We start from the raw sequence: 27,823 nt of genomic DNA, 5'->3' as shown, positions 1-27,823 counted from the left end.
TGACAAGTATTTTCTCAGTGACAGAGAAACAGTATTCATTAAAAATTTTCACACAGTAACTTTAGAGTATCATGAAGAAGTCTGCAAAATATCTAAAAGTTCGGACGCAGATTATGCGAGTATTTCGCGTGCGAAAATGTGCATAATAGCTCGTGCAAAATACACGCACAAAAGAAAGTCCTCTCCCCTTTCTCAACCCATCTTCATGACAACAAGAGATCAAAAGGGGACGGAAACAGACAAAGACGGAGATGAAGGGGAGGGGAGAAAGAGAAGGGGGGGGGGGGAGAGATATTAAGACAGAGACAGAGAGACACATACATGCAAACCATAAAAGAAACAATGTTCTTTGTAATCATTTACCAGTCTGTTTTTTGGTGTGCTTAGAAATTCCTTTTCGTTTCCGACCCCCTGATTCTCCCAAACCTCCTGAAATCCATATTTGTATAACATGAAACAAACAGATGTGGTCCATGTTTTCCGATTCTGCTGATGGATAAATAGCAACATTTTATATGCTTTCAGTGGTAACCGATGTTCTGGCATTTTGACAATTCTTAGCCAGTACTTGATGCACCTCAAGTACATATTGACGTATAAGGGAAATCTGCCCAGTTCACCGTAAACCATTGCATTTGGTGTTCTAACACTCACATTCAAGAACCGTTTTAGTGCAAATGTGTGCACTTTCTCTATTACATCAAGATTTGCAATCAGACCCCAAACTTGATAAGAGAGAGAGACGCTTGACGCTTGACGCTTTAATGTCATTGGCCATGAGGTCCTTATGACGTGGGTGAATGCGTCAACATACTTTCAATCTATAACAAACCATTATAATAAACAAATGAAATGCTGACAGCAGAATTAATACTAAAACAAAACAGAGACAAAGACAAAAGGGTGCACAGGGGGATGCGGGGATAGAAACAGACAGACAGTCATACAGACAGATAACTTACACCGAGACATTGAAAGGCTGGGACACAGAGTGACAGATGCACAGAGAGACAGAGACTGAGACAGAGACTGGAAAACTAACAGACCAATAGGCAGACAGGGACACAGAAGAGAGTAACACAGAGAGAGAGAGAGAAACAGAGACTGAGACAGAGAACGAGACAGATAAAGACAGACGACTGAGGCGGAGAGACAAGGAGAAAAGATACACTCCCAAGTCGTAAAACTTTGATTCGCTCTATCAGTGGAAATGGCCATCCGCGCGGGAATTCATGAAACGCGACCGCAACTTGCGCACAGAACTATCTCTTCCCTCTCCCTATCAGATCCTATAGCTGGCTTGTCACCATGTTTAATTCAGGGTGTCTCTCTACCCTGGGTGCTGCCAGGGTCACCAGCAATACCGACCGGTCGATCCCCCCACCCCACCCCCTCGCGTGATGACGTCCCTTTGGAGCTTCCGGTGTGCGTGCAGGGACGAATTCAACTGTTTCTCATTGGCTGAATTCAGATTCTGGCCATGTCTCGATGACTGTGCTACCTAGATTTGTGGGCGATGTAAATGGTGGGATATCCAGCACGAGTGACAGGCTGAGGGCACCATGAATTTCTCATGCCTGTTTATTCTTCGCGCTGTCAAATTCGGAGACAGAAAACTGACAGAGGAGACTGTATAGGACACGATAAGAAAATAATTATCCAGGTAGTCTGATGGAAGGAAGACTACATTCAGTTACACAAACAAAGCCAGTAAAGAAACATTAAGATAACATTATTCAGGAACAGCTTTGGTTTTAATTATGGTCGATTTTCTCATGGTACACTGCTTGAGGCAGAGGATGCAATTGAGCCATAGGAAATCGGGAGGACTGTCCAATCTCGTGGTTATGATACACACAGGCTGAGAGATAATTGAACTATATACTAGAAAGAGACTTTTATAGGTGCTTGAATTCAAGTCTAAAACCTCGTCAGTTGACTCTCTCAGACTTTGGTCCGATTCGCAGACCAGTTCTGTGTTTAGCTCTCAGACTATTATCAAATTCATTACGGACCAAGTATTGTTCTAATGTCAAGTGCATATGCTTTAGTAACCTGACAATTGAGCATATAATTTTTGACTGTAGCTTGATGAAGCCTTATGTACACGAAAGTGTGTCTTCACAAGTGACTGAGAACGTTTACGTTTTTGACTTTTTGCATTCATTATCAGTTGTTTCGCTAGTCAGTTTAACGACTTCTCTTTTACGAAGTCCTTTAAGTAATTTCCTGTAATTGTATTTAGATTTTTTTTTCAAATTTCACCCACATTTCACCCTCATTTGCCCAGTTCCCCCCAACCCTCCATTCATTCACATCTCACACCCCTTCTAATCGATAATACTCAAATGTATTCATAAATACTTTAACAAAATGTCTTCAATCACCGATATGTGTGACGGGACATTAAACAAAATTCCTCCTCCTCAGAGTGGAGGATATGAAGCACAGCACTACATGTAAACAACTGTTGCTTTTGAAAATGACTTTATAAAGATGCTTTGAAAAAAAAAGGGTAGAGACAGGAAGGGATTTGATTCCTGTAAAGACAAGAACTGGTGGTCATCTGACTCCGCTCAAAGGGAAAGAAGCATCTGCTATGTCCGACATGACTTGAGTTACACCCCCCCACTCCCCACCTCTCCCCCTCCATGGACTCTTTCGATATCTCGGCAATGGCACTGAACGATACCCCCAACGTATATGACCGACAGATAATTCTTATATTGTTTTTTATTAGGTTGGTTGCTTGGTTTTTTGACTCACTTGTGTAAACAAAGTGAGTCTATGTTTTAACCCGGTGTTCGGTTGTCTCTGTGTGTGTGTGTGTGTGTGTGTGTGTGTGTGTGTGTGTGTGTGTGTGTCTGTGTGTCCGTGGTAAACTTTAACATTGACATTTTCTCTGCAAATACTTTGTCAGTTGACACCAAATTAGGCATAAAAATAGGAAAAATTCAGTTATTTCCAGTCATCTTGTTTAAAACAATATTGCACCTCTGGGATGGGCACCAAAAAAAATGAAGCCTAATTATATGCAAACTGCATTTACTGTTATATTTATATTTTTTGTATTCTCTAAACTTGGCACTTTGATCTGATATTCTGACCCAACAACAAGAGCAGTCATTATTATCATTTTTTGTTCAAACAGGAACTTCTTTTGCTAAGCATGGAAGTTTTATTTATTTTGCAAACGTTTTGGTGCAGATCGTAAAAAAGGGAAATTACTCTGTAATTAATGCTAGGGGACTTAATTTGCTTTAAACTGATCTTTCTCATCTTAAACATTACATTTTGAAATTATACTCAATACATAAAAAGCTTGGATTTTTTTTTAAGTGTATCACAAGTGAGTCATGAAGGCCTTGCCTCACTTGTTTTTCTTCTCTTTTGTCTTACGCGCTCGGTTTTCAATCACTGTAGTCCATTTTGGTACACACACACACACACACACACACACACACACACACACACACATACATACATACATACATACATAGGTATATGATAGATACATACACACATAGATACATAGATACATACATAGACACACACGCGCGCAGCCAAATAGTCCAGCGTATAACAAACGGGTTTCATGGAATAGTTATCGCTTCTTTTAGGTAACAAAAACAAAGAAATTGCGAAAGAAACTAAATATCGGTTTGTTCACGTTCCTGTGTTTTTCGCCCAGAAAACGATGGGAAATGAATCAGCACCAAAATGTTATTAGGAATTAATTACCAACGAATATTTGCGCTTAATCAGTGAATATCTTCGGCGAGTCCACTCCCTTCTGTTCTGAAGGTGAAGTGCACTGGGGACTGGGAACAGAACTAAGCATCTTCCTCCACTGCAATGTCCACCGCTGCTCATGCATGCTAACCGTCCCCACCCAACACAACCCCAATTCCCCCCCCCCACACACACACACATCCAACCCCACCCCACCCCACTCCACCCCCCACGTTCCACGAGACACGAAATGAAGCAATGTCATCGATCACCGCAATTGCAGAAGACACCCACGCACCTTCGTTTGGTTGGCACCGGATTGATCTACTTAATAAACAATACCTATCACAAAGAGTAAATCGCCTTCATTCACATCGTGCTGCTCGTCGATACCTTCATAGCACGCATTCAGTTGATATTTGTTAGAAAGATACTCGAAATTATAGGCCTTAATCACATTTGGAAAAACCAATTCACATTCAGCGTACATAGACTGAAAAACGTGGTATATCAAAAATTAGAAAATGAATATATCAAACACTGGAAAGATAAAAGAGAAAAAACATTAAAACTAAAATTTTGCGATACGATTGTAGCAGAGTACAAAACTGAAACCTGTCTTTTAAATATATCAGATACAAAACACGGACAAGCTTTAACAAAACTCAGAATAAGCGCGCATGACCTAAAGATTGAGAAAGGTAGATATCTAAATATTCCACAAGAAGACAAACTGTGCAGCAAGTGTAACATACTGGAAGACGAAATCCATCTTCTTGATCATTGTATTAAATATAAAACCTTAAGGCAACAATTTTTAAAAGATATTCAAAATTCGAATAACACAGGAAATATTCCCAGTCAGGAGATGCTAACAGATGATGAATATATATATACAAACAAGATTATGAAAATTTGTTTATGAATACTATTGCAATTTATTGCACTAACTGATAAATTAATTGTGTATTTTTCATTCATTCATTCATTTACCATTGCACTTGTGTCTTACAAACCTTAAGGTTCCATGACAAAATCTATTCTGTTCTATTCTATTCTATTCTATTCAGTGATACACCATGCACTGAGTAAGTTCTGGGCTTGCGCTTTCTCCACAAAAAGTGATGAACGTAGCATCACTATCGGTGCATGTTGCCATACTTTTCAGTTTCTCGTTTGCATTGCAATAGATCGATAAATATTGCAGTCAACTGATTTGATACAAACTCTGCAATGTTTCAGGAGACATCATCGCATCGTTGTGTGAATACATACAGGGTGTTGCCATCATAATGGATACAAACAAAACCTGGGATATGTGATCAAAGCGAGCCAGTCACATATACAAAACATTGAGTGAGGAACAAAGATATGGACACCGGGGGTGGGAGAGACAAGGCGGGGTGTAAGGGAAGGGGCAGGCAGGCACAGAGGGGGTCGGGGAGACACACAAAGAGAGAGAGAGACCAAGAGACCGACAGAAAGACAAAATACAGGCATAGTCTCTGGAGCGGGGCTGTAGATATAAACTATTAAAGAGGCACGTCAGTACAACAAGAACACAAGTGTCTCGCACGGCAGAATGTAAGTAATCAACGTTGTCCGCCTGAGAGGTTTGTTACATCACGATCAATCACGTCCTCTGCACGTGATACCGGCCAATCCAGGTATAGTGCACAGGTGATGTGCAGAGTCACTGGGTCCAGAGTACTGAACTGGGAATTACTAAGGTGGTGACAGTGGATCCAGTGTCAACAACAGCGGGAACGGCTAACGATTTCGGTCAACATCTGAGATTTTAAGATCATGATCAAAGGGCTGACTGGTGAAAAATAAGTGGGATAAAATTGGTGTCGCAGAGTGTTGCGTTGCTGCATTTTGTTGGATATGGTTGAAGGAAAAAGTAACCGAACATCGGTATTGTAGTGTAGTGTAGTGTAGTACATTATTTTCTTGTCTCAGCAAGTTTCTATGAATAAAATTCAGACCACTCTCCCGTTCAGAGCGCGTCGCCACAATGCAGAGCCACATTTTTCTTTTTTTCTTTTTTTTTTTTTTTTTTTTTTTTGGGGGGGGGGGGGGGATGGGGGAGTGGGGGGGTGGGGGGGGGGGGGACTGTGTGCATATATGTTTGTTTCCCTACTCAATGCTGATTTCCTACTGATATTTGCTTGGGACAACTCTCTCGGTTTCGAGGGTTCTTTTACGTGCGCAAACCACATTCTAGATCACATGATCTCAGTGCATCATGAGAAAGACCAGCTCTCAGACCGCCGCACAAGATCAGGTGGAGGAAGGGAGGGGTTTGCTGGGAGATGGGGGACGGGGGAGTGCAGGGCGGGGGGGGGGGGGGGGTAACAATCCCAGTCCTTGCCGGACTTGAACCCCCGACTCTTGATTCCCGGTCAGGTGACCTGTTAATCCATCCACCGAGCCACCACAGCACCGTGGGTGGATGCACTGTTCTCCATTGTTCTTTGACGGATGTGCTGATGGTGTGTGCTGTTGTTTTCCTGACAAGCTGGGTGTTGGGCATGACTGCACAGCGTGAGGGCAATGCTTTTGATGTTAATTAAGTCAGGTTTGAACATGCGGCGGAGGGGTATATGGGGTAAAACAAAACAGTGAGCCTCAGTGAAGCCCCCCAACACGTAATTTTGCGCGGTGAAGATCCCTTCAGAACAGATCAGTTGAACAGACGCATTTAAATTTGTTTTACTGTATGCCTGTCTGTTTACAAAGCTCGAGTTCTGTTTCCGCTTTCTTCCCATGCAGTAGGAAACGCGACGGTGTGGTTACACAGTATGCTAACAGTTACACAGTATGCTAACAGTTGCGCAGTATGCTAACAACCAAATCAACATACAGTTTCACCTTTACATCTTTTTGTTTGTCCCATTCTGTTGAATAGTTCCGGTGACTCTTCACACGGTTCGTCTCCGACAGTGAATGAGGAAGGTGTTGATGTCATGAAAACAATGTTAGTGGGTGACAACGTTTGGGCAGTGGCAGCACAGAGTATATTTCCGCTTTTTGCATGCGGTCCAGTTATCTTTGAAAGAGATGTGTGCGTGAAACTTTCTTCGCACAGTGAGTGGGTTGTGTAAGCCGTAAGCTAAAATGTTTGTTGATGTAGATATGGCGTGTTAATAGGTAATATGTTGTGTATGTTGTTTCCTGAACGACACTGACGGACACACCAGAATCAAGGTAAAAAAGGAAGGGACTCACCAGATACCTTGACATTGACTTTGGGTGTTGATGAGGAATCTGCACCAATGCCGAACGCGTGCTCTCCTTCTGAAGACGCTGAGCCTGTTTCAATGTTCCCCTGAATGTTCACATGACGAACATTTACTGCTTGCTTGGTTCTGGGACGACACACTTTCGCGAAATGTCAAGGTTTTGAGCACAAATGACACTGTCTCTGGCTGGCAGCTGTTTCGAGGATGTCGGTTTAAACAGACTAGTTAAAGTCATGTCCTCACGAGCACCTCGTCTCCTGAGACGATGTGACACATATCCTTGAAGATCTTCGCTTTTAATTTCTCTACCTGAATCCTGGAATTCACAGTGGCCTACTAATATATGTAGTCGTGTGTAGAATGTATCGACGAGGAGGAGGAATTTTGTTTAATGTCCCGTCACACATATCGGTGATTGAAGACATTTTGTTAAGTATTTATGAATACATTTGAGTATTATCGGTTAGAAAAGGTGGGAGATGTGAATGAATGGAGGGTTGGGGGAAACTGGGCAAATGAGGGTGAAATGTGGGTAAAATTATTAAAAAAAAATTCTAAATACAATTACAGGAAATTACTTAAAGGACTTCGTAAAAGAAAAGTCGTTAAACTGACAAGCGAAACAACTGATAATGAATGCAAAAAGTCAATGTATCGATATTCTCACCCGGTTCTTGTTTTGCTTGGCGAAACTTCAGTCCAGAAGTCAACATTTTTCTGTGCCTCGAAGTGATCTGACAGCAATTTGGTGAGAGTCTTATCACCTTCTGGTCTATTTGGTGAGAGTCTTGTCATCTTCTGGCCCATTTGGTGAGAGTCTTACCACCTTCTGGTCTATTTGGTGAGAGTCTTATCACCTTCTGGCCTATTTGGTGAGAGTCTTATCACCTTCTGGCCTATTTGGTGAGAGTCTTGTCACCTTCTGGTCTATCTGGTCTTCACTAAACGTGGTATCGATGTCATAGGTAGATGTCATAGACTTCTCCAGCGTTGTGTGGAAGCAAAGTTATCTTTTCGTTCATGGTCGGTAACGTTCATTGCTTTCAGAAGCAACTCGAAGCATAGTGACATTCTTTCTACCTTGTGCCGATTCCGCCCGCATGAACTGGAAAATTCTCCCACGTCCTGAAGTACAACTGCCATTTGTCGTCGCTACATGTAATGCTGAGTGGTGGGGATCCGTTCAGAACAGATCAGTTGAGCAGACGAATTTTACTGGAAGTCTGTCTGTTTACAAACATGAGCGACGCACCACCTATTTTCTAAAAACGCTACTTCCGGAAGTCCATAAATTCAAAAACAACTAAAACCTGCACGACACAAATAAGGCTTACTCGGGTGAGAGGTCCCGTCATAAAAGCTAGCCGCAGTCAGAAGAGTCAGACGTCTGGTGCAACCACTCACTTGTCATATGTGCGTGGAGAGCGAGGTGTGTGTTGGTACCGTAATGATTTGTTTCTGTAAAGTATTGTTATCATTATTACTATGATCATGATCATGACGATGATGATGATGATGATTATTATTATTATTATTATCATTATTATTATTGTTGTTGTTGTTGTAGTTGTTACACCCAAACACAATTCAACCCCCCCTCTCTCTCTCTTTCTCTCTCTCTCTCTCATACACACACTAATACACACGCGCACACGCACACACGCGCACGCAAGCGCGCGCGCGCACACACACACACACACACACACACAACTTATATCTATATTTTAGCATTCGATTGATTAAAAACCCTTCCCCGACCTTCTTCCAAAAAAAGTCAGTCGTGCATCCCTTGAAAGTCAGTGACGCGAGAGAGAGAGAGAGAGAGAGAGAGAGACAGAGAGAGACAGAGAGAGACAGAGACAGAGAGAGAAAAGAATCTTTGAAGTAACAGTAACAGTCAGCCACAGAAGCGGCAGGAGACTGTGCGCTCCCTCCTAGCTGAACACAGAGCCTGCTGGCGTGATGTCGCTACAGCCTTCACTGTGTGGACTGCCTTTGATGTGTGGGATTTGCCCGTGTCACTCACACTGCCTGGGGTTTCGATATCCGTGGCCCCATCACTGTCTGATGGGATCTGGTCTGTTGGGGGGTAGGGTCTGTACGTGTGTTCTCTGGGTGCGGATCTTAGGAGACTGTGATTTGTTTTGTACAGTGCACGGAAGGATGGGGGAGGGGGGGGTGGGGGGTGTCCTCAGTGGGGAGTGGTGGAGTCTTCACACGCACACATATATTTATTGGAAACATCTATAAACACATACACGTGACTCTCGTCAAAGTGTTTCTGTGCGCCTCTGTGGCTGTGTACACATGAAACAGCGTGCTGTTACACACACTTGCACGGAATTACACAACGTCAACGCTGTCACAACCGAGCTGACATGTAATATGAGCCACTGACTGCACACAACCTGTCAGGCCAGGTTTACCAGGATACAGTGGGCAGCAACACTTCAAAGGTCTTAGTTGAAAGGGTCGAGACCACTTCAACGCCAACTGCTGACAGCATCCAGAGCAATCGAAGCCTGCACTGTGGCTGCACTGGACTACCGCTCACTGTACGGTTATTGACTTCTGTGAGAGCCTGTTACACAGGGAGCCCTCTCTGATGTTATGAAATCGCGTTAGGAGCCCGTCAGTCAGCTTGTTGCATGCTTGGCAGTGTTCTTCGATCTCAGTTTACCTAAAGAGGTAACGCGTTCGCCTTGGAAGCGAGAGAATCTGAGCGCGCTGGTTCGAATCACGGCTCAGCCGCCGATATTTTCTCCCCCTCCACTGGACCTTGACTGAGTGGTGGTCTGGACGCTAGTCATTCGAATGAGATGATAAACCGAGGTCCCGTGTGCAGCATGCACTTAGCGCACGTAAAAGAACCCACGGCAACAAAAGGGTTGTTCCTGGCAAAATTCTGTAGAAAAATCCACTTCGATAGGAAAAACAAATAAAACTGCACGCAGGAAAAAATACAAAAATATGGATGGCGCTGTAGTGTAGCGACACGCATTCCCTGGGGAGAGCAGCCCGAATTTCACACAGAGAAATCTATTGTGATAAAAAGAAATACAAATACAAATACCAATACAAATAAAGCTGTACCCGACTAGTTCGTGGACTATTTGTTTATTTTAGTCGGATGGTCTTCAAGTCCCGCCAGTGTATAATGTGTTGTGTTTTTTCCTCTCCCAGATCACTCAGGTTACCATTCTTTGCGGACCTGTTTGTGTCCGTGTCTCTGGTAGGACAAAGACATGTTCTCCTGCCAGACTGAAGTTGACCGCACTGGGTTGGGTGGGATTGGATTTGATCGTATCGTATCGTAAGGCCGTATAAAATGGTATTGTATGGTATCGTATCGTAAGGCCGTATAAAATTGTATCGTATCGTATCGTAAAGCCGTATAAAATGGTATCGTATCGTATCGTATCGTATCGTATCGTAAGGCCGTATAAAATGGTATCGTATCGTATCGTATCGTATCGTAAGGCCGTATAAAATGGTATCGTATCGTATCGTATCGTAAGGCCGTATAAAATGGTATCGTATCGTATCGTAAGGCCGTATAAAATGGTATCGAGTCGTATCGTAAGGCCGTATAAAATGGTATCGTATCGTATCGTAAGGCCGTATAAAATGGCATCGTATCGTATCATAAGGCCGTATAAAATGGTATCGTATCGCATCGTAAGGCCGTGCAGAATCGCATCATATCATACCGTCCTTCCCTGCTTTTTCCTGTCCTGTCCTACACTGAACTGCATTGTCCTGTCCTGTCCTGTCCTGTCCTGTCCTGTCCTATCCTGTCCTGTCCTGTACAGTCCAGTGCTGTGCTGTACTGTGCTGTGCTGTCATTTCCTGTACTGTACTGCAGTGTACTGTTTTATCCTGCATTGTCCTTCACTCTATTGTGCCTGCAAGTTGCCTCAGAGTTACGTAAACACAAATGTAGACAACATATTAAATCTCAGAACATAAATATGGCTGCCTAAGAGGAGGGGTGGTAACATTTTGGCGAAAAGCACGTCTGTTCGTGTTCATATGAGAACTACAGCTTCGTAAGGAAGAAAAAAAAAAGCCTTCAATCGTAGTGAGAACAATAGCCTGATAACATCGTCAAAAGTTAAAGATATTCGTAAAGCTGAAATCCATTGTAGAGAAAGAAAGAAAAACATTCAATACCGCGTTTCATCAAAGATAATACACCAGGAATCTACTGTAATGTCAAGTTTTCTTTCCATCCACGCTCTCCATCTTCCTCTTTTCTCTGTCTGTCTGTCTGTCTGTCTGTCTGTCTGTCTCTCTCTCTCTCTCTCTCTCTCTATATATATATATATATATATATATATCTCACACGCACACACACACACACACACACACACACAGACCCCAAGCACACACACACACACACGCACGCACGCACGCACACACACACACACACCAAGCACACACACACACCAAGCACACACACACACACCAAGCACACGCACGCACACACACACACACACGCACACACACACACACACACACACACACGCACGCAAACCCCCACCTCCACCCCCAGCGCCCCCCCTCCTCCCTCCCCCCCCCTCACCCCCTCTCCCCCCACTCCCCTACTGCTTCAATTGTTAAGGACAGTCAAGCACAAATCGAACAAAGCAGGCCAGCTTCCGTGTGTGGCATCCTGCCAATCCTGTTTCTACCTGGCCGACGTGACCACTGGGCCGTGAACTGCCGATCCCACTTACCTGCACAAAGAGAGTGTGTGGAGAGGAGGGGGGGGGGTTGAGGGGGGGGGGTGAGAGGATGAGACACGGAGACTGACAGACAGAATCAAGACAAAGAAAGACTGACAGACAGACAGACGGGCACGGAGACAGGTATACAGAGGTAAACGGTCAGAACTTGAAGAGACAGACGGAATGGAGAATGAGATAGAGGATATGAGAGAATGAAGGAAAGAGAGCGGACGCAGAAGAGGTTAGAAACATGGAGACGGACAGACTGAATCAAGACAGAGACTGACAGACAGACTGGCAGACAGAGAGACGGACTGAGAGAGAGAGAGAGAGAGAGAGAGAGAGAGAGAGAGAGAGAGAGAGAGAGAGAGAGAGAGAGAGAGGGGGGAGACACGGACACGGACACGGACATTGTTTTATTGCCATTGACAATACTATCATTTGCCAAGGGGTACAATGTATGAACAAAAGAAAAACGGCGGTTTACAGAGAAATTGACACATTGCTAAGAGTAAAAAGAAAATTAACTACAAACAACAACAACGACAGCAACAACAACAGCAAAATCATAGAATAAAACATATTGCTAAGATAAAACAAAATAAAAATTTAAAAAAAAGGAAAATAAAAAAGCTCGACCATCCAACTTTCTACAAAGTCATTCAGAATTATTAACTGTGGGACTGGCATCAGGGTAACAGTGTTTTTTTCGATAACTATAAGGCTTCAGAGAGACAGAGACAGAGAGAGAGAGAGAGAGAAATAACAGCAAATAGACAAACAGACTGACAGACTGACAGGGATAGGGAGAGAGGATAATCAAATAATCAGAAGTAAGTGGGTGACAGATGCTTAAAAAAAATTCGTTTCTTGCTTGCTTGTTTATCTTGATTTGACTTGTTTTTTTTTAGCAAAACATCACCCCTAAAAAAAAAAACACCCAAAAAACACAAAAAAACACACACACAGTTGATAGCAGTACCGAGAATACAGACAAAAACAATTGCTTATGAATATCTTTTCCTCACTTTCATTCAACTTCCCCGTCCCCCAGTCATATATGAAGTTGGATGTTTTGCTTTCTCTTCTTTCTCGGTCTCTGGACCTTGCAGTTGGAATGAACTTCCTCTTTCGCTTCGTCAGGTCTCCACACTCAGCTCTTTCAAGTCTGGCCTTAAAACCCACCTCTTCCCAAAATAGCCTCCCTTCCCTGCCTCTTCCTTGTCTTCAGTTTCTCCAGTTTTAGAGTTATGCATGCGTGTGAATGACTGGTGCGAAAGCGCTTTGATTTGTCTCTGCACAAGATTCAACGCTATATAAATACCATTATCATTATTATTATTATTTCAGAGGCCATCATGACCGCCACTGCCACCACCGACAGTCCCAAGAAAACGGACTCTGAGGTAAGACTTATTCCTTCCTGTCATGTTCATGATATTATTATTATTATCATTATTAGTATTATCATCATCATCATTATCACTATTATTAAGAGCATTTACGCCAATTCTTGAAAATAAGCCCAAGGCGTTTACAAATAGAACGCATATGTGTAAATATCAAAAATGAAGAACTGAACACAAGATACCAAACATTAAATATATGATATATATGGGTCAATACCGCGTGTCAGTAATATTACATCTTGGTCATTATAGCGCGTGCCAGTAATGTTACATCTTGGTCATTAGCGCGTGCCGGTAATGTTACATCTTGGTCATTATAGCGCGTGCTGGTAATGTTACACATCTAGGTCATTATGGCGCGTGCCAGTAATGTCACACATCTTGGTTATTAGCTCGTGCCAGTAATGTTACATCTTGGTCATTATAGCGCGTGCCAGTAATGTTACATCTTGGTCATTATAGCGCGTGTCAGTAATGTTACATCTTGGTCGTTATAGCGCGTGCCGGTAATATTACACATCTAGGTCATTATAGCGCGTGCCAGTAATGTCACGCATCTTGGTTATTAGCGCGTGCCAGTAATGTTACATCTTGGTCATTATAGCGCGTGCCAGTAATGTTACATCTTGGTCATTATAGCGCGTGTCAGTAATGTTACATCTTGGTCGTTATAGCGCGTGCCGGTAATGTTACATCTTGGTCATTATAGCGCGTGCCGGTACATCTTGGTCATTAATGTTACATCTTGGTCATTATAGCGCGTGCCGGTAATGTTACATCTTGGTCATTATAGCGCGTGCCAGTAATGTTACATCTGGTTTATTTACAGCATGTGCCAGTAACGGTATATCTGGGTCTCTCTTTTTTTTTTTTTTTCTTTCTTTTTTTCTTTCGGTTTTTGTTGTTGTTGTTGTTGTTTTTTCGCGTGAGTAACGTTACATCTAGGTCATTAGAGCGCACGCCAGTGGTGTTACATGTAAGTCGTTGTGGCACGTGTCAGCAATGTTACATCTAGGTCATTATAGTTCGTGTCAGTAAACTTACATCATGGTCACTAAAGCGTTACAATGTTACATCTGGGTCATTAGTGAGCGCCAGTAGTGTAACGTCTCCTACACTGGTGCATGCAAATGTAAAATCTGGGCTTTTGGGGGCGTGCCAAAATGTAATGTCTGTTCATTAGCGCAAGCTATAAGTTGCTGTATTTATTTCATTTGCAGGATGTCTGTCATAATGATTGTGATAGTACCATCATCGCCAATATTATTAGAGACACTTTGCAGTGTGAGGTATACCTGTTTGCACTGGTGCGTGGTGGTACAATGTCCTGTTCGGGGAGGGAGGAGGGAGAGGGAGAGGCGGGCTAAGGAGGGTTGTTCGCATGGCAATATATGCCTGCGTGACAGAGACAGACATGTAAGACAGACACAATCACACATAGAGACAGACAGGAACGGACACACACACACACACACACACACACACACACACACACACACACACACACACACAGGCACATGCACATGCACATGCACAGAGATACATTCATGTCAGAACGGAGGCACACACACACACAAAGACAAAGACATGAACAGACACATACACAGAGATAGACACGAACAGACAAACAAACAGACAGACAGACAGAAAGCGAGAACTCCGACCACGCCCCCTCCCCCCCCCCCCCCCCCCCCCCCCCACCCCGAGTCACCAAAGACACGCCAGAAACCCTACCCCATCCTCCCCCACACACCCCGACACACCACCACACCACCTCCACACCACCCCAAACCATCAGCTCTATAACAAACCACGTGTGCGGACCTTCCCTTCCAGGACAACGACGACGACGCAGACATCATCAAAGGCCTGGCGGCGGGCTTCGGGTTCTTCTTCGGCCTCATCCTGTTGGTGTGTCTAGTGTGGTGCCTGTGCTGCTCCAACGCCTGCTGCAGCAAGGACGAGGGCCCCCCGGAGAAACGCATGCGGTCCAAGGTCTCCCCCTCGCCTCCCCACTCCGCCAACGTCCGCACGAGGCCGGCCGCCACCAGCAGTGCGTGAACTTCACGTCCTTGAAACGGATTTGGTGTAGGAGAAACTGCGCTTACGTGTGTGTTGGAAACACACGCGCGCACGCGTGTGTTTCTGTGTGTGTGTGTGTGTGTGTGTGTGTGTGTGTGTGTGTGTGTGATGAATAGAGCACAGACGCCGCTTTTGAGCTTGCGGTTGCTGAGACATCTGACGCTGTTCTTACGCTCACAAACATTATTTTGGGGAATGATGTGCATGAACATGACACGGAGTGTGTTCCGGTCGAACTACGTTTGCACGTGATCTTCTATAATGCACAAAAAGACGCGTACCTGCGACTGAATATACACACCTACGTACGTGCGCGCGCGCACACACACGCACACACACACACACACACACACACACACACACACACACACACACACACACACACACGCTGAGTCAGACATCACTCCATGAAAATAGACAATGAATCAGACATAGACATGCAAAGACTTTATTCGAACTGTACAGTAAAGACTATAAAGAAAACCAAAAGGCTGTGTAAAGGTGTCGAGGTGGCTGAAAGGTCTTCAGGATCAACATTTGCCACCAATGGTAACGTGTGTTTGCACACTTCTTTTTTTTTTTTTTTTTTTGGAGTCAAACAGGTTGAGAAAAGATATGGTGGAGAGAGTCAAAAGGCACATGATGTTGTCAAGTTGTGCTGGCTCGGACTGAAGACTGAGCCACTTACCATGCGATTCTTGTCTTTTCTTTAAGTTTGTTACTTTGTTGTTGTTGTTGTTGTTTACGGTTTGTTCTCTCATAGAGGATGTTTGTTTATGACAGTTTTTTTGGATTTTTTTTTTTTTTTTTTTTTTGGTCAGGTTTGTTGGTTTCTTGTTGTCGTTGTTTGGGGGTTGAGGGTTCTATTCTTCATTGCTGTTGAGTTGGGTTTGTTTTTGTTTTTTTTATTTGTTTGTTTGTTTGTTTTTTGTAAACTTTTTAAAGCCATTTTTCTTTCTCCCTCAGCTTTATAAAAAATATAGGTGGATGAATGGCTAAAATAATATGCATGTGTGGCGCACGCTTATCGAGACTGCATGCTGGAATGCACACACAATCGCGCGCGCGCGAGTACATACATGCACACACGCACGCGCGCACGCACGCTCTCTCTCTCTCTATATATATATATATATATATATATGTCTGTCTACCTCTCTCTCTCTCTCTCTCTCTACCAAGCGTACAGAGTATGTTAAAAGCTGCACGAATGCGCCAGCGCAGAGAGAGAGGAAGGGGGGGGGGGGGAGGGGGGGAGAGAGAGGGGGATTGGAGATAGATCAATTTATCAATTTGATTCCGTCCTTACTCTTTTAAAAATTTGATTTATTTTTCGAAATTCGGTTCCTTGTTGAAACGAATATTTTTGGGAGTGTTGTTTGGATAGACTGGGGTTCATGTTCCGTCCTTGACATGATTTCAGGTAGCAAGTTCATATGATTTCTGTTAATGTATGTTCAGTGGTACTGTGTTGAAACAATCATTTGTGTGCATTTGTATATGACTAAAGAAAAGTTCGACATATTCCTGTCTTCTTCTTCTTCTGCTGCTTCCTCTTCTTCCTCCCCCTCCTCGTGCCCAGAGAAAACATGTTATTTGCACAATTGTGTGAGAAGCTTCAACCGTCCAGAAATACGCAAGACGTTCCTCAATGAAGAGACCATGACAATCTTAACCCCTTCAGTGCTGGAGGGGAAAACATAAGAAAGTGGTGTTTCAAGTCATATAACTTTCCGAAACAATAAGCCTAAAACTGAGAAAATGGTCTGGAGATATACCACTCTAGATAAACAGTGTGAATTTTCAGCCTTCCAGAATTATTTCCCTTCATCAGTGTCGTTACCATGCACGTAGGTGATGCGTGCTGCGGCACTCAAGGAGTTAAGAGTCCAAATACAACGCGTACTACTTCCTCAAACGCATGCGCAGCAAAGATATTTCGACCAAAATGTCTCCTTAAAAACCAGACAGCATTTAGTTCACAAGTAAGATTAAAAGGAATGTAAGGGAAAACTAACCAAAAGGAAAATGAATTCCACTACAATTCTTTCATTTACCGATTCAGCTCTCTCCTTGTTTTGACGATGTATCCACAACAGACACTGCAGGTCCTGGACTGCTGAACCATGGAATACTGCTGAAGCTCCACATTGAAACACCAACGCGCAAGCCAGTTCTATCATCTTTCAGTAGTAGTAGTAGTAGAAGTAGGGACTGGCTTTTTGGCCTTAGGTCTCGCGGCCTATTTGTGTCCCCTTATTATTTTTCAACTTTGTTTAGGTCTGATTGCATGCCTGTCTTATAAAATAACATTATGTTCAATCTACACTGAAGAAAAGGTCTTTCAATTTAGGGTCTTCATTTAGGAGTCTTTTTTAAAGCTGTTGATATCTGGTGCATATTTTGTGTTAGTAGGTAGGCAGACGGGGATCGCTGTCAGTGTGAGCTGACCTACGTATGATATGATATGATGATATGATATGGATACTTATGTAGCGCTTATCCTCGGTCGGAGACCAAGCTCTAAGCGCTTTACAAACACGGGGACATTTGCACAACGTACGCCCAAGCGATCACCCCAGGGTTCTTCTCAGCAAAAACAATGCCAGATTTTTCATAAAAGTCATCATGTCCCTGGATCTTATGTCCTTAGATTCAGCAAATCCATGAGGGGAGCCACACTTGTCAGTGCGTTCATGCGCATCGGTTAGGTATCAGTTGTTGCTGTTGTTTTTGTGCTTTTTTCAGTAGGTGCAGAGTTAAGTACGCCTATGTGGACCAGGGCGATCTCAGCGGTTCTACGTTTGCTAAGCGTCTATGATTTATTTTTCCAATGTCTACTCTTATTCCATAAAGAAAATTATCAACGCTTAACAAACTTAGCGTTGATAAAATCGTTAATGCAATCCAGCTCAGTCCACACATTGAAACGGCTCTTGGAAAAAAAACTAAAACATGACAGCTTCCCACGGAGCACTTGTCAATATCGCATGCAGTGCATCAGACCATCTACACACATCTCACTCTTCTGACGATGCAGAGTTGGTGACCATGCCTGGTGAACTAAGATGGTTGTTGATAGTTTTCCGTCCAAAGATGGTCATAAAATATATTTAAATGCTGTGCATATGATTAAGGGTTTTGTGGGAGATCATGGATGTCTATTGATTGATAAGATACCATATATATTTATCTTTTGATGAGATTTATAGGTATTTGGTTGCAACAAAACATACTGGCGCTTCGGAAACGATGTTTGTTGAGTCAGATATTCATATAAATTATTGTTTTACATATTTGAAGATAAAGGGAAAATTTCTCAAGTTACAAAGAGTCTGTATCAGTGTATGTATGTGTTTGTGTGAATGTATTTGTATTTTTGAACGAAAAGTTTTGATGTGTTATATTATTTGAAATTATCTTCTTCACGGAGTGATGTGTGTATCTTTGATGAACATATTCAAGACGTGCGAAGGAATCCTGACCAATCTTAGATAGCTAATTTTTATGTCAGTATACACAAATGCTTCTCTTCAGATGGTAGGAGTTAGCAGCAAGCCTGATAAGCTCTCCACAGTGCGAAAGTGTAGTTGGTAGCAGATAGGCCTACAATAATTATGTGTCGATATGCACTTTAGAGAAACAATAATATTGGCTTGCAGGACACTTACTGGAGACTTTAACACTTATTGTCCCTTCTCTTTAAGCATTTCAGGTATCAAATTATATACACTGGCGCTTCTGAAACTTCATTTCAGAAAATGAAGACACAAAGGTCTAGATTGTTAGATTTTTTGCTGTTTTTGCATGTCCCAGTTGCATTCCTATGACTTCCGGAACAGCATAGTATTCATTAGATTAAGGGGAGAAAAAAAAATTGGATTTACATAATAGTTTGTGGTTGTGCTTAATTTTGAGTTCTTAACCTTTTCCAGAGTTTACGCATGAGAATCGTGCTTCGATTAATGCACATAACAATTCCTACATTGCTAATGTGAACACTGCTTTAATGCACACGGCAATTGCAAACGATTGGCATATCTATTTTCTGTGTGTAAATACATGATCAATTAAACAAGTTTCGAAATAAACATTATATCCATTCCAATCTGGGTTCGAATCAAGGGGTGCCTGTGTGTAATAAAATTAATGAGTTTAAAAAAAAAAAGTGAACAGTCTGGGTGCGAGTCAAGGTGAGAACGAAAAAAGAAAAGACTGATGAAATGAAAGGAAGAACTCTCTCTCTCTCTCTCTCTGTATGTATGTATGTATCTATCTATCTATGCCCCTTTCCCAAAACCCAACTTTCTCTGTCTCTGTCTCCTCTCTCTCTCTGTCTGTCTGTCTGTCTGTCTATTTCTCTCTCTCTCTGTCTTTCTCTTTCTGTCTCTCCGTCTCTATCTCTATGTATGTATGTATGTACGTATGTAATGTATGTATGTATGTATGTATCTATGCCCCTTTCCCAAAACCTAACTTTCTCTGTCTCTGTCTCTGTCTGTCTCTGTCTGTCTGTCTGTCTGTCTGCCTCTCTCTCTCTCTCTCTCTCTCTGTTTTTCTGTCTCTCCGTCTCTACCTCTATGTACGTATGTATGTATGTATATGTGTATGTATCTATCTATCTATGTCCCTTTCCCAAAACCCAACTGTCTGTCTGCCCCCCCCCCTCTCTCTCTCTCTCTTTGTCTCTCTCTCTCTCTCTGTCTTTCTATTTCTGTCTCTCCATCTCTATCTTTATGTATGTATGTATGTATGTATGCATCTATCTATCTATCTATGCCCCTTTCCAAAAACCCAACTGTCTCTCTCTCTCTGTCCCCCCTCTCTCTCTCTCTCTCTCTCTTTCTCTCTCTCTGCTTACAGGAGGCTGAAAGAGAACGGAACAGGAGGTGGGAAATATGACTTAGACAACTAATCTTTGTGAACAAAAAAAAAAAAAAAAAGGAGAAGGGGGACGGGGGAGAGGGGAGGGGGAACAGACAGACAGACAGATACAAAGTCAAAGACAGAAAGAGAAAGAGTCAGAGACAGTGGCAATCAAGGACACTGACAGTGAGAGAGAGAGAGAACAAGAACAAGAACAAGAACAAAACTTTAATCTCCAGGCCTCCGGCCCCTAGAAAGAGGTCAAAAGTACACAATATGGTGATCACCCAACCACAACAAAATGTAAAATACGTACTAACTTAACCTGTAGAACAAAAGTGCTTCTCGTGCATTGTAAATTAATTCTAACTTTCATCATTGTTGTCACAGAATTCCTGTCGTATCTTCAGGGCATTAAATATATAAACGCATAGTTTACGAATACTGTAAACAGAACCATTCTTCATCAAGTGAACATACGATTGACCTTCAGAGTTCAGATGTTTTTGCCGCAGGTCATTGTAAAGGACACAATTGTTTATAAAATGGTTTTCATCTTCGATTACATTACAACGTTTACATGCGTAATTTGAATTACATTTGAATGTTCTTCTAAAAAATGATCCATTTATTGGGAGCAAACCAAGCCGTAATTTTACTAAACAGTCCCTAAAATACTTTTTATCCACATATTCAAAATATTGCTCACACTGAAAACCAGTTTTAAACAGTCTGTAGTTATGATATATGTCTTTAGACATTACTGACTCGTCCCACTCCTGCATAAATATATCTTTCATTCTTTGCTTAAATAATTACAAGAGAGAGAGAGAGAGAGAGAGAGAGACAGAGAAGGGAAAAAACACACACACGAAAACCTGTGCTTTCAAAGCCCTGTATACAGTTGTCTGATAATCTGTGAGCAATTTCTCGTAATTTACACGACAGCGCACGCGTCAGCGGTCCGAAATAGCTCAAGTGGACAGGGAATGAGAATGGACAACATACACACCACACGGGGGGCGGGCCTCCAATCGATGGATCGAAACATCGGCGCTCTCTCTGTCTCCCTGTCCCCCCTGTCCCGTCCCTCTTTCGGTGTCTGTCTGTCTGTCCCTCTGTCTGTCTCTGTCTCTCTGTCATTCTATCTTTCTGTCTCTCCTTTCTCTCCTTGTGTGTGTGTGTGCGTGCGAGCGTGAGTGTGTGTGTGTGTGTGTGTGTGTGTGTGTCTATGTCTGTGTATCTGTGTCTGTGTGTTTCTGTCTGTCTGTCTCTGTCTCTCTCAGCCTCTCTGACTCTGTCTCTCTATGTCTCTGTCTCTGTCTCTCGGGGTCTTTGTGTGTGTGTGTGTGGGGGGGGGGGGGGGGGGGGGTCTGCGTCTGAGTGTCCGTATGTCTGTATCTGTCTGTCTGTCTGTCTGTCTCTGTCTCAGTCTCTATTGCCCTCGGCCTCTCTCTCTCTCTCTCTCTCTCTCTCTCTCATTCTTACTCTTCCTCCCTCCCCTCCCTCTCCTTTGTGACTTCAAGCAGCCTACCCTAACCCGACCCACAGATAAACGGTAAATTAATTTGCCTGCAAAACGATGGATCGATTTATGCAGCAGGCGCTTATGTGTCTGCCTCTTTTTTGGCTTTTTTGTTCTCCCTCTTTGTATTTAAATCGATTTTAGATCAAACCTATCCTCTCTGTCGTGTGTGTGTGTGTGTGTGTGTGTGTGTGTGTGTGTGTGTGTGTGTTGGCGAGCGTGCGTGCGCGCGCGCGCCTGCCTGTTTATCTTTCTATCTGTATGTCGATGTCTGTTCGTGTGTGTAGGGTGGGGTGGGGGTGGGGGATGGAGGTTAATTGCATTCTACCAGTGTCAGACACGCGGAGATTTATATCTATGTAATTGTCGGAAGCTGAACATGATTCCGCGCCTTTTTGGTCCATGCTGCGATTTCAATTGTCTGCAGTTTATGAACACACTTTAGTTAGAAATAGACTGCATAATATAACAACAATAATGATAATAATCAGAAGGATGGGGACAATTGGGAGACGGGGAAGGATTCCGAGTACATAAATAATAGAGAATGGACCTTTATTAGTCGTTGACAAAAATAGTTTGAGCTCAAATTCAACATGTTAAGATCGATAATCAAATTAACCAAAACTATTCAAACCTAATCGAATCTCCATAGCAACATCCCCATCGATCATCGAGGCTCCCGAGTTCGATCCCACGACGCACGTGGTCGGTCAAGGGTGGAGATTTTTCCGATCTCCCAGGTCAACATATTTACAGATATGCTGGTGCCTGGACCCCTTTCGTGTGTATACGAACAGAGATCAAACACGCACGTTAAAGATCACGTAAACACTGTCAGCGTTCGGTGGATTATGGAAACAAGAATATCCCTAGCCGTGATGCACATGCCCCGAAAACGGAGAATGGCTGCCTGCATGGCGGGGTAAATGAAGAAAAAAAACGGTCATACATGTGTGACTGAAACCTGATTGAATGATACAAGAAACGAATGATGAGCGTCCAACGGCAGTTCAGCTGTCAGCCAGGTTGCCTGTTATGCAAAATAATGTGTTTGTAAAGCGCTTAGAGCTTGGTCTCTGACCGAGGATAGGCACCATATAAGTATCCATATCATCATCATCATCATTAATGAAAAAGGATAAAGAATTCCTATTTATGATCTATTTTAAAGAAAAAGAAAAAAGTCCTAATATCTGCAGTCTTTGATGCCTCGCTCTAAAGTGACCTGAACTTCGACTTCTGTTCCACAGTACACAATGCCATTGTATCAAAATAACCGGTGTCGGCAGATTCAGAGAGACTCTCGTTGGAGGGACGTGGTGGCGGTTTTCACTTCGGAGGGTGAGTGTGCACACTCAATATTCATTCTAGGTCCGAGATTGCGTGCCTTTTGTCCTCAGCAAGAGGGGAGGGGGAAGGGGAGGGAGCGGGGAGACTGGGGCTGCTCAACAAAACGATGTTTAGATTGAGTCCCCTTCTGATATTGTTGTGCTCGAAGTCACGGAGCCACACACGACTTGTGGCTTTTTGTTGTCTGTCTATTCACTGATTTGTCTACCTCCATTTCCCCCCTTTTTTCCCCGATTTACTGATGGACCTATACGTTCTTATGTCCTTTTCAGACTGATCGATCGATTGATTGACTGATCAATTGCGGTATGACTGACTGATTGACATTATTGATTTGATTTTTGTAATCCGGCTTTCCACTTCTTTTCCTTCTCTCTCTCTCTCTCTCTCTCTCTCTCTCTCTCTCTCTCTCTCTCATTTATTTATTTCATTTTATTTTATTTTATTTTTTCTCAAGGCCTGACAAAGCGCGTCGGTTGGGTTACGCTGCTGATCAGGCATCTGCTTGGCAGATGTGGTGTAGCGTATATGGATTTGTCCGAACGCAGTGACGCCTCCTTGAGCTACTGAAACTGAAACTGAACTGTTGTCTGTCAAATAGCTTGGAAACTACTCAGGTATCCGTATGGTGGTTGTTGATATTTTCACATCGTTTTTTATTATTTCTAAAGTTCTAGGGATTTTGCTCTGTCTGCATACTCTTCGAGAGAGGGCAGGTAATAAGATCTAGTGATCGTCATCACTACCACTCTTGTTTTGTTGTTTTTTTAACCATTGACCATGTCAGTCTGTTCTTTGGTTTAAATAATCTTTAATTGTTCAACAACACACATGATCACAATGCAATGAATGACAAAAGAGCATCAACAAGCTTGAAGCTTATACTGTGCTCACAACGTTGCACTTCAATTTTATCATGACGGCTGATGAACCATATTATCAATTGCATCAAATAACATTCATAAACAGTAAGTAATGAAATAATGAAATAATGAAATAAAAGAAATAAACAAGCAATACATAATGTAGTAAAATAATGCTAATATCAATATTAACATGAGATTAAATTTATTATCACTAGAGTAATCGGCCTGGTAGAAGAGAAACACGAAGGGAGAAAAAAAGAAAATTTAGAAGAATGGTGGGTAAGGTGGTGGGGGAGGGGAACAGAGGGGAGAGGAGAAATTCTGACAGATCATTGGCCAATCCATTCAACTTTGAATATTTGGTCAGTCAAATAAATCCAACACATAGTTTACGAATAGAATCATGTTGTACCCGTTCTTCACAATACTTTCTAAGCTAAAATCTATTTGAATCGGAGATAAACTGGTGAACAGTTTGAAATATGAATATATTTGTATGATTTTGGAGAGTCTGTTCTTTGTGGAACCATTTTTCTGTCTTGTTTAAATGTCCTCTTTTCCTTAGTACCATTATTCACTGATTTATCTGTCTCCATTTTTCCCCTTTTTTCCGATTTACTGATGGACCTATACGTTCTTATGTCCTTTTTACGGACTGATCGATCGATTGATGGTATGATTGACATTATTAATTTGATTTTTGTAATCCGGCTTTTCACTTCTTTTTCTTTTTTTTCTCTCTCATACATATCCGGAGTCAACAGAGACCATTGTTGACAAAACAGAGAGATCGAAACAGAAAGACAGACAGACGGGCAATCAGGCTGGTACACGGAAAGAACAGACAGAAAGACAGACAGACAGAGACAGAGAGAGTGATAGACACGAGGAGAGAGACAGACATACATACATACAGAGAGACAGACAGACAGAGACAGAGACCGACAGACAGAGACTGCAGAGACAAAGAAAGACACAAGACATACACACATGCAGATATACAGACAGAATGACAGAATGAGTGATAGAGACACGGGGACATAGAACGATAGATACAGAGAGAGACAGACAGACAGAGACGGAGAGCGAGAGAGCGAGAGAGACTGACAGAGAGAGACAGAGACAGAGAGAGAGTTCTTTTTTTCTAAATGATAATATAATATTATAAAATAAGATAAAATAAAACGAAGCAAAATAAACCTGCCAAAGAAGTATTAATGGCACTCATGTCGCTCCACATACCGGACCAATTGTACAGCCCCCGGTACATTCAGCACACAGCCTAGCCACAGAAACTGCTAGCAGCACATCACCACTCCTCCCCTCCACCTTCAACCCCCTTCCCCTCCCCACTTGCTCCCGAGGGGAAAAAAAGTGCAGCGTTGAAGAGCTTTTAGCGCAATGATTGATGTGCAAACGACATATGGAGGTCCGAAGTTGCCAGGTCACGCTAGATGTGTGAAACCTGTTGTGAGATATGGAGACCCAATTAAAAAATAATAATAATAATAATAAAAATCTGGGTTCAGAGCCTTCCGTTTCTTTGATAGCCGATTGATGATGATGATGATGATGACAATAACAGTGATGATGATGATGGAGATGATGATGATGACGATGATAGTGATGATGATGGCGAGGATGATGACGAGGATGATGATGACTATGATCTAGTCATGATGATGATGATCATGATGATGAGAAGAAGAAGAAGTAGAACAAGAAGAAGAAGAAGAAGAAGAACAACAACAACAACAACAAGGAGAATTATCTTGATGCATTTTGTCAAAGTGGAGATCGTTAGATCCTGTGGTCCGGCCGCTTGGTCTTTGGCAGTGCGGCCAGTGCGGTAAAAACAAGGTATGGATGGCCCGAAAACAATCGATCATTTCTTTTTCTGAGTGATGATACTCGCAGTCAAACCACCACCTGCTTCTTCGTCGAGCGTGCAACCCCACCCCACCCCACCCACCCTGCAAAAATAAAATAAAATAGATAAATAAATAATAATAATAATAATAATGTAGCCATGTTACCGAGCGGTTATTCAAGGGTACGGACGGTACAAAAGAACTAAACTAAATGATTGAATGAAAGGATAGTCAAGAATTTCCGTGCACAGGCCAGGAACATATAGAGGCCAGTCACAAATGGGTTTTTCTATTGTTTTATTTACAATAGTTATTAGATGAGAAGAAAACCTAAGAGAAGAGAATAGAAGAGAAGACAACTAGAAGAGAAGACAGTGCCTGGAATGACACAAACAAATGTCATTAGTACAACATGTCAGCACAAGTGAATAATAAAGCACATGTATACATATTACATGGAAAGATTACCACTTGGTATTGCATATGTGTGAAGACCAAACACTGACATCAAATGACATTTCTAATACATTTAAATAGTGCAGTTAAAGTGATTGAAGCTATGCTGATTTAGTGAAAGTACACTGACAGTACAGATAGGTAAAGCTTATACTGTGTCAAAGTTACTCAAATGAATCAGTTTATCATGTAGCACTATACTGGAGTAAGGCGTATAGGAGAGAGCATGATAACTAAATTACAATTAACTGACTGATACATATCAGGTGGTTTTAACCAATAACTGATATTAATCAAACACTATCTTGTAATCACCACAACAGAATACTACACATATCTTAGAGTACTGAGCATCAGTGAAACACTAGTGACAGCAAATGAGAAAGAACGCATCATATGCACCCACTAGAATATTCTCAAACAAACTATTAGTGTCCAGAGACGTCACTGACTGTGATGTTAAGAAGAATCAAATGGAACACTGCTCCAAGCATATGACGACATGGCAATTATTTAGATCAATCATAGCCGAGCTGTGACTAACATGTCAAAGCAATAACTGAACAAAGCAATAACTGAACATACTCATATGAACACAAGTACTGTGTCAAACAATACAATTTACAAATCAACACATTCTACACACTAGTACTTACAGCGATACGTAGCAAGGTGTCAGCCGTTGTGAGAACACACACGACACACTCACACTGCCGGGACGCAGCAAGAGAGAGAGAGAGAGAGAGAGAGAGAGAAGCTCTGGTCAGATGACTGACCAGGTATGAAATCACCACTCATCACTCACTGTGCCAATTTATGCAGGTTAAGCGGACTAAAAAGACAGTCACGTGTGCTGCAAAGCAGATCGGCACTAATCAGGCCAAATCCGATGACAACTGTGTTTCTGACAAGGTGTTCAGTGACAGATTTCTAAATGATCCCTGAACCGATTTACGTCGGATAAGTTGCAAAATAAAGAGCTTAACACCTACTTTATAATGTATATAAAATGAAGTGTTGATTATTTAAGATGAATTTATAATCTTACTTTAAGTCACCTAAACAAGGTCAGTTTTAACGAGCTTGTCACTGAAAATTACAAACTGCGTTAAATCAGTTTAACGTAGGCAAACATAAATGGAATAGATTTAAAGATGGAATCACAACGATTCTGCCAGTATATAATACTTGTAGTTTACTGATCCGACAAAAGAGCTATTAATTAATTACGGTGAAGCAGAAACACATATTCCAGCTCAGCCAATAGCCTACAGCGACGCAACACTGGTCGAGCCATGAGTAGGTTGTCTGGCGAAGAGGACAAAATGATGTAAGCGGAGTGACGTCACACATTCTGCCCGTGGGTTAGTTGCGAAAACTGTCGTCTGCTAATACAGCTTGTGCGTGAGGCAAGCTAATATAGCTTGAGTGTGAGGGCAAGTATTGGAGCAAGCATAGCACTTGGTCACAATAATAATAATAATAATGATTTTAAAAAAAGAAGAAGAAGAAATGTTCATGACGTTTACATTCACTCTCTATCAACATGATCATATAAAAAGAGATCTTGCAGGTCAGTTCATTCTTTGACAGTTGCTTTATTTCCTACACATAGCTTACTATAGACTTGGACAACACGTCATAGTTTTATTGGCATATATTTGTTTGTTGTCAAGTTGTTGCTTTCG

General features: G+C 42.3%; 1 protein-coding gene across 1 annotated transcript in view; it reads left to right on the top strand.

Moving 5' to 3' along the window:
• LOC143281419 (uncharacterized) overlaps positions 1-15,177 on the top strand; it is a 128,621-nt gene extending 113,444 nt beyond the window's left edge. Inside the window, exons 2-3 of the mRNA XM_076586628.1 lie at positions 13,058-13,113; positions 14,953-15,177. Of these exons, the coding sequence (XP_076442743.1) occupies positions 13,058-13,113; positions 14,953-15,177 (281 nt within the window). The remainder of the gene's footprint in view (positions 1-13,057; positions 13,114-14,952) is intronic.
• Positions 15,178-27,823: the final 12,646 nt, after the last annotated feature.

The sequence above is a fragment of the Babylonia areolata genome, chromosome 4 (genome assembly GCF_041734735.1).
Source record: "Babylonia areolata isolate BAREFJ2019XMU chromosome 4, ASM4173473v1, whole genome shotgun sequence".
In the NCBI taxonomy this organism is placed as follows: domain Eukaryota; kingdom Metazoa; phylum Mollusca; class Gastropoda; order Neogastropoda; family Buccinidae; genus Babylonia; species Babylonia areolata.
Note: the sequence above shows the minus strand (reverse complement) of the source record. Positions and strands in the feature narration are given on the sequence as shown.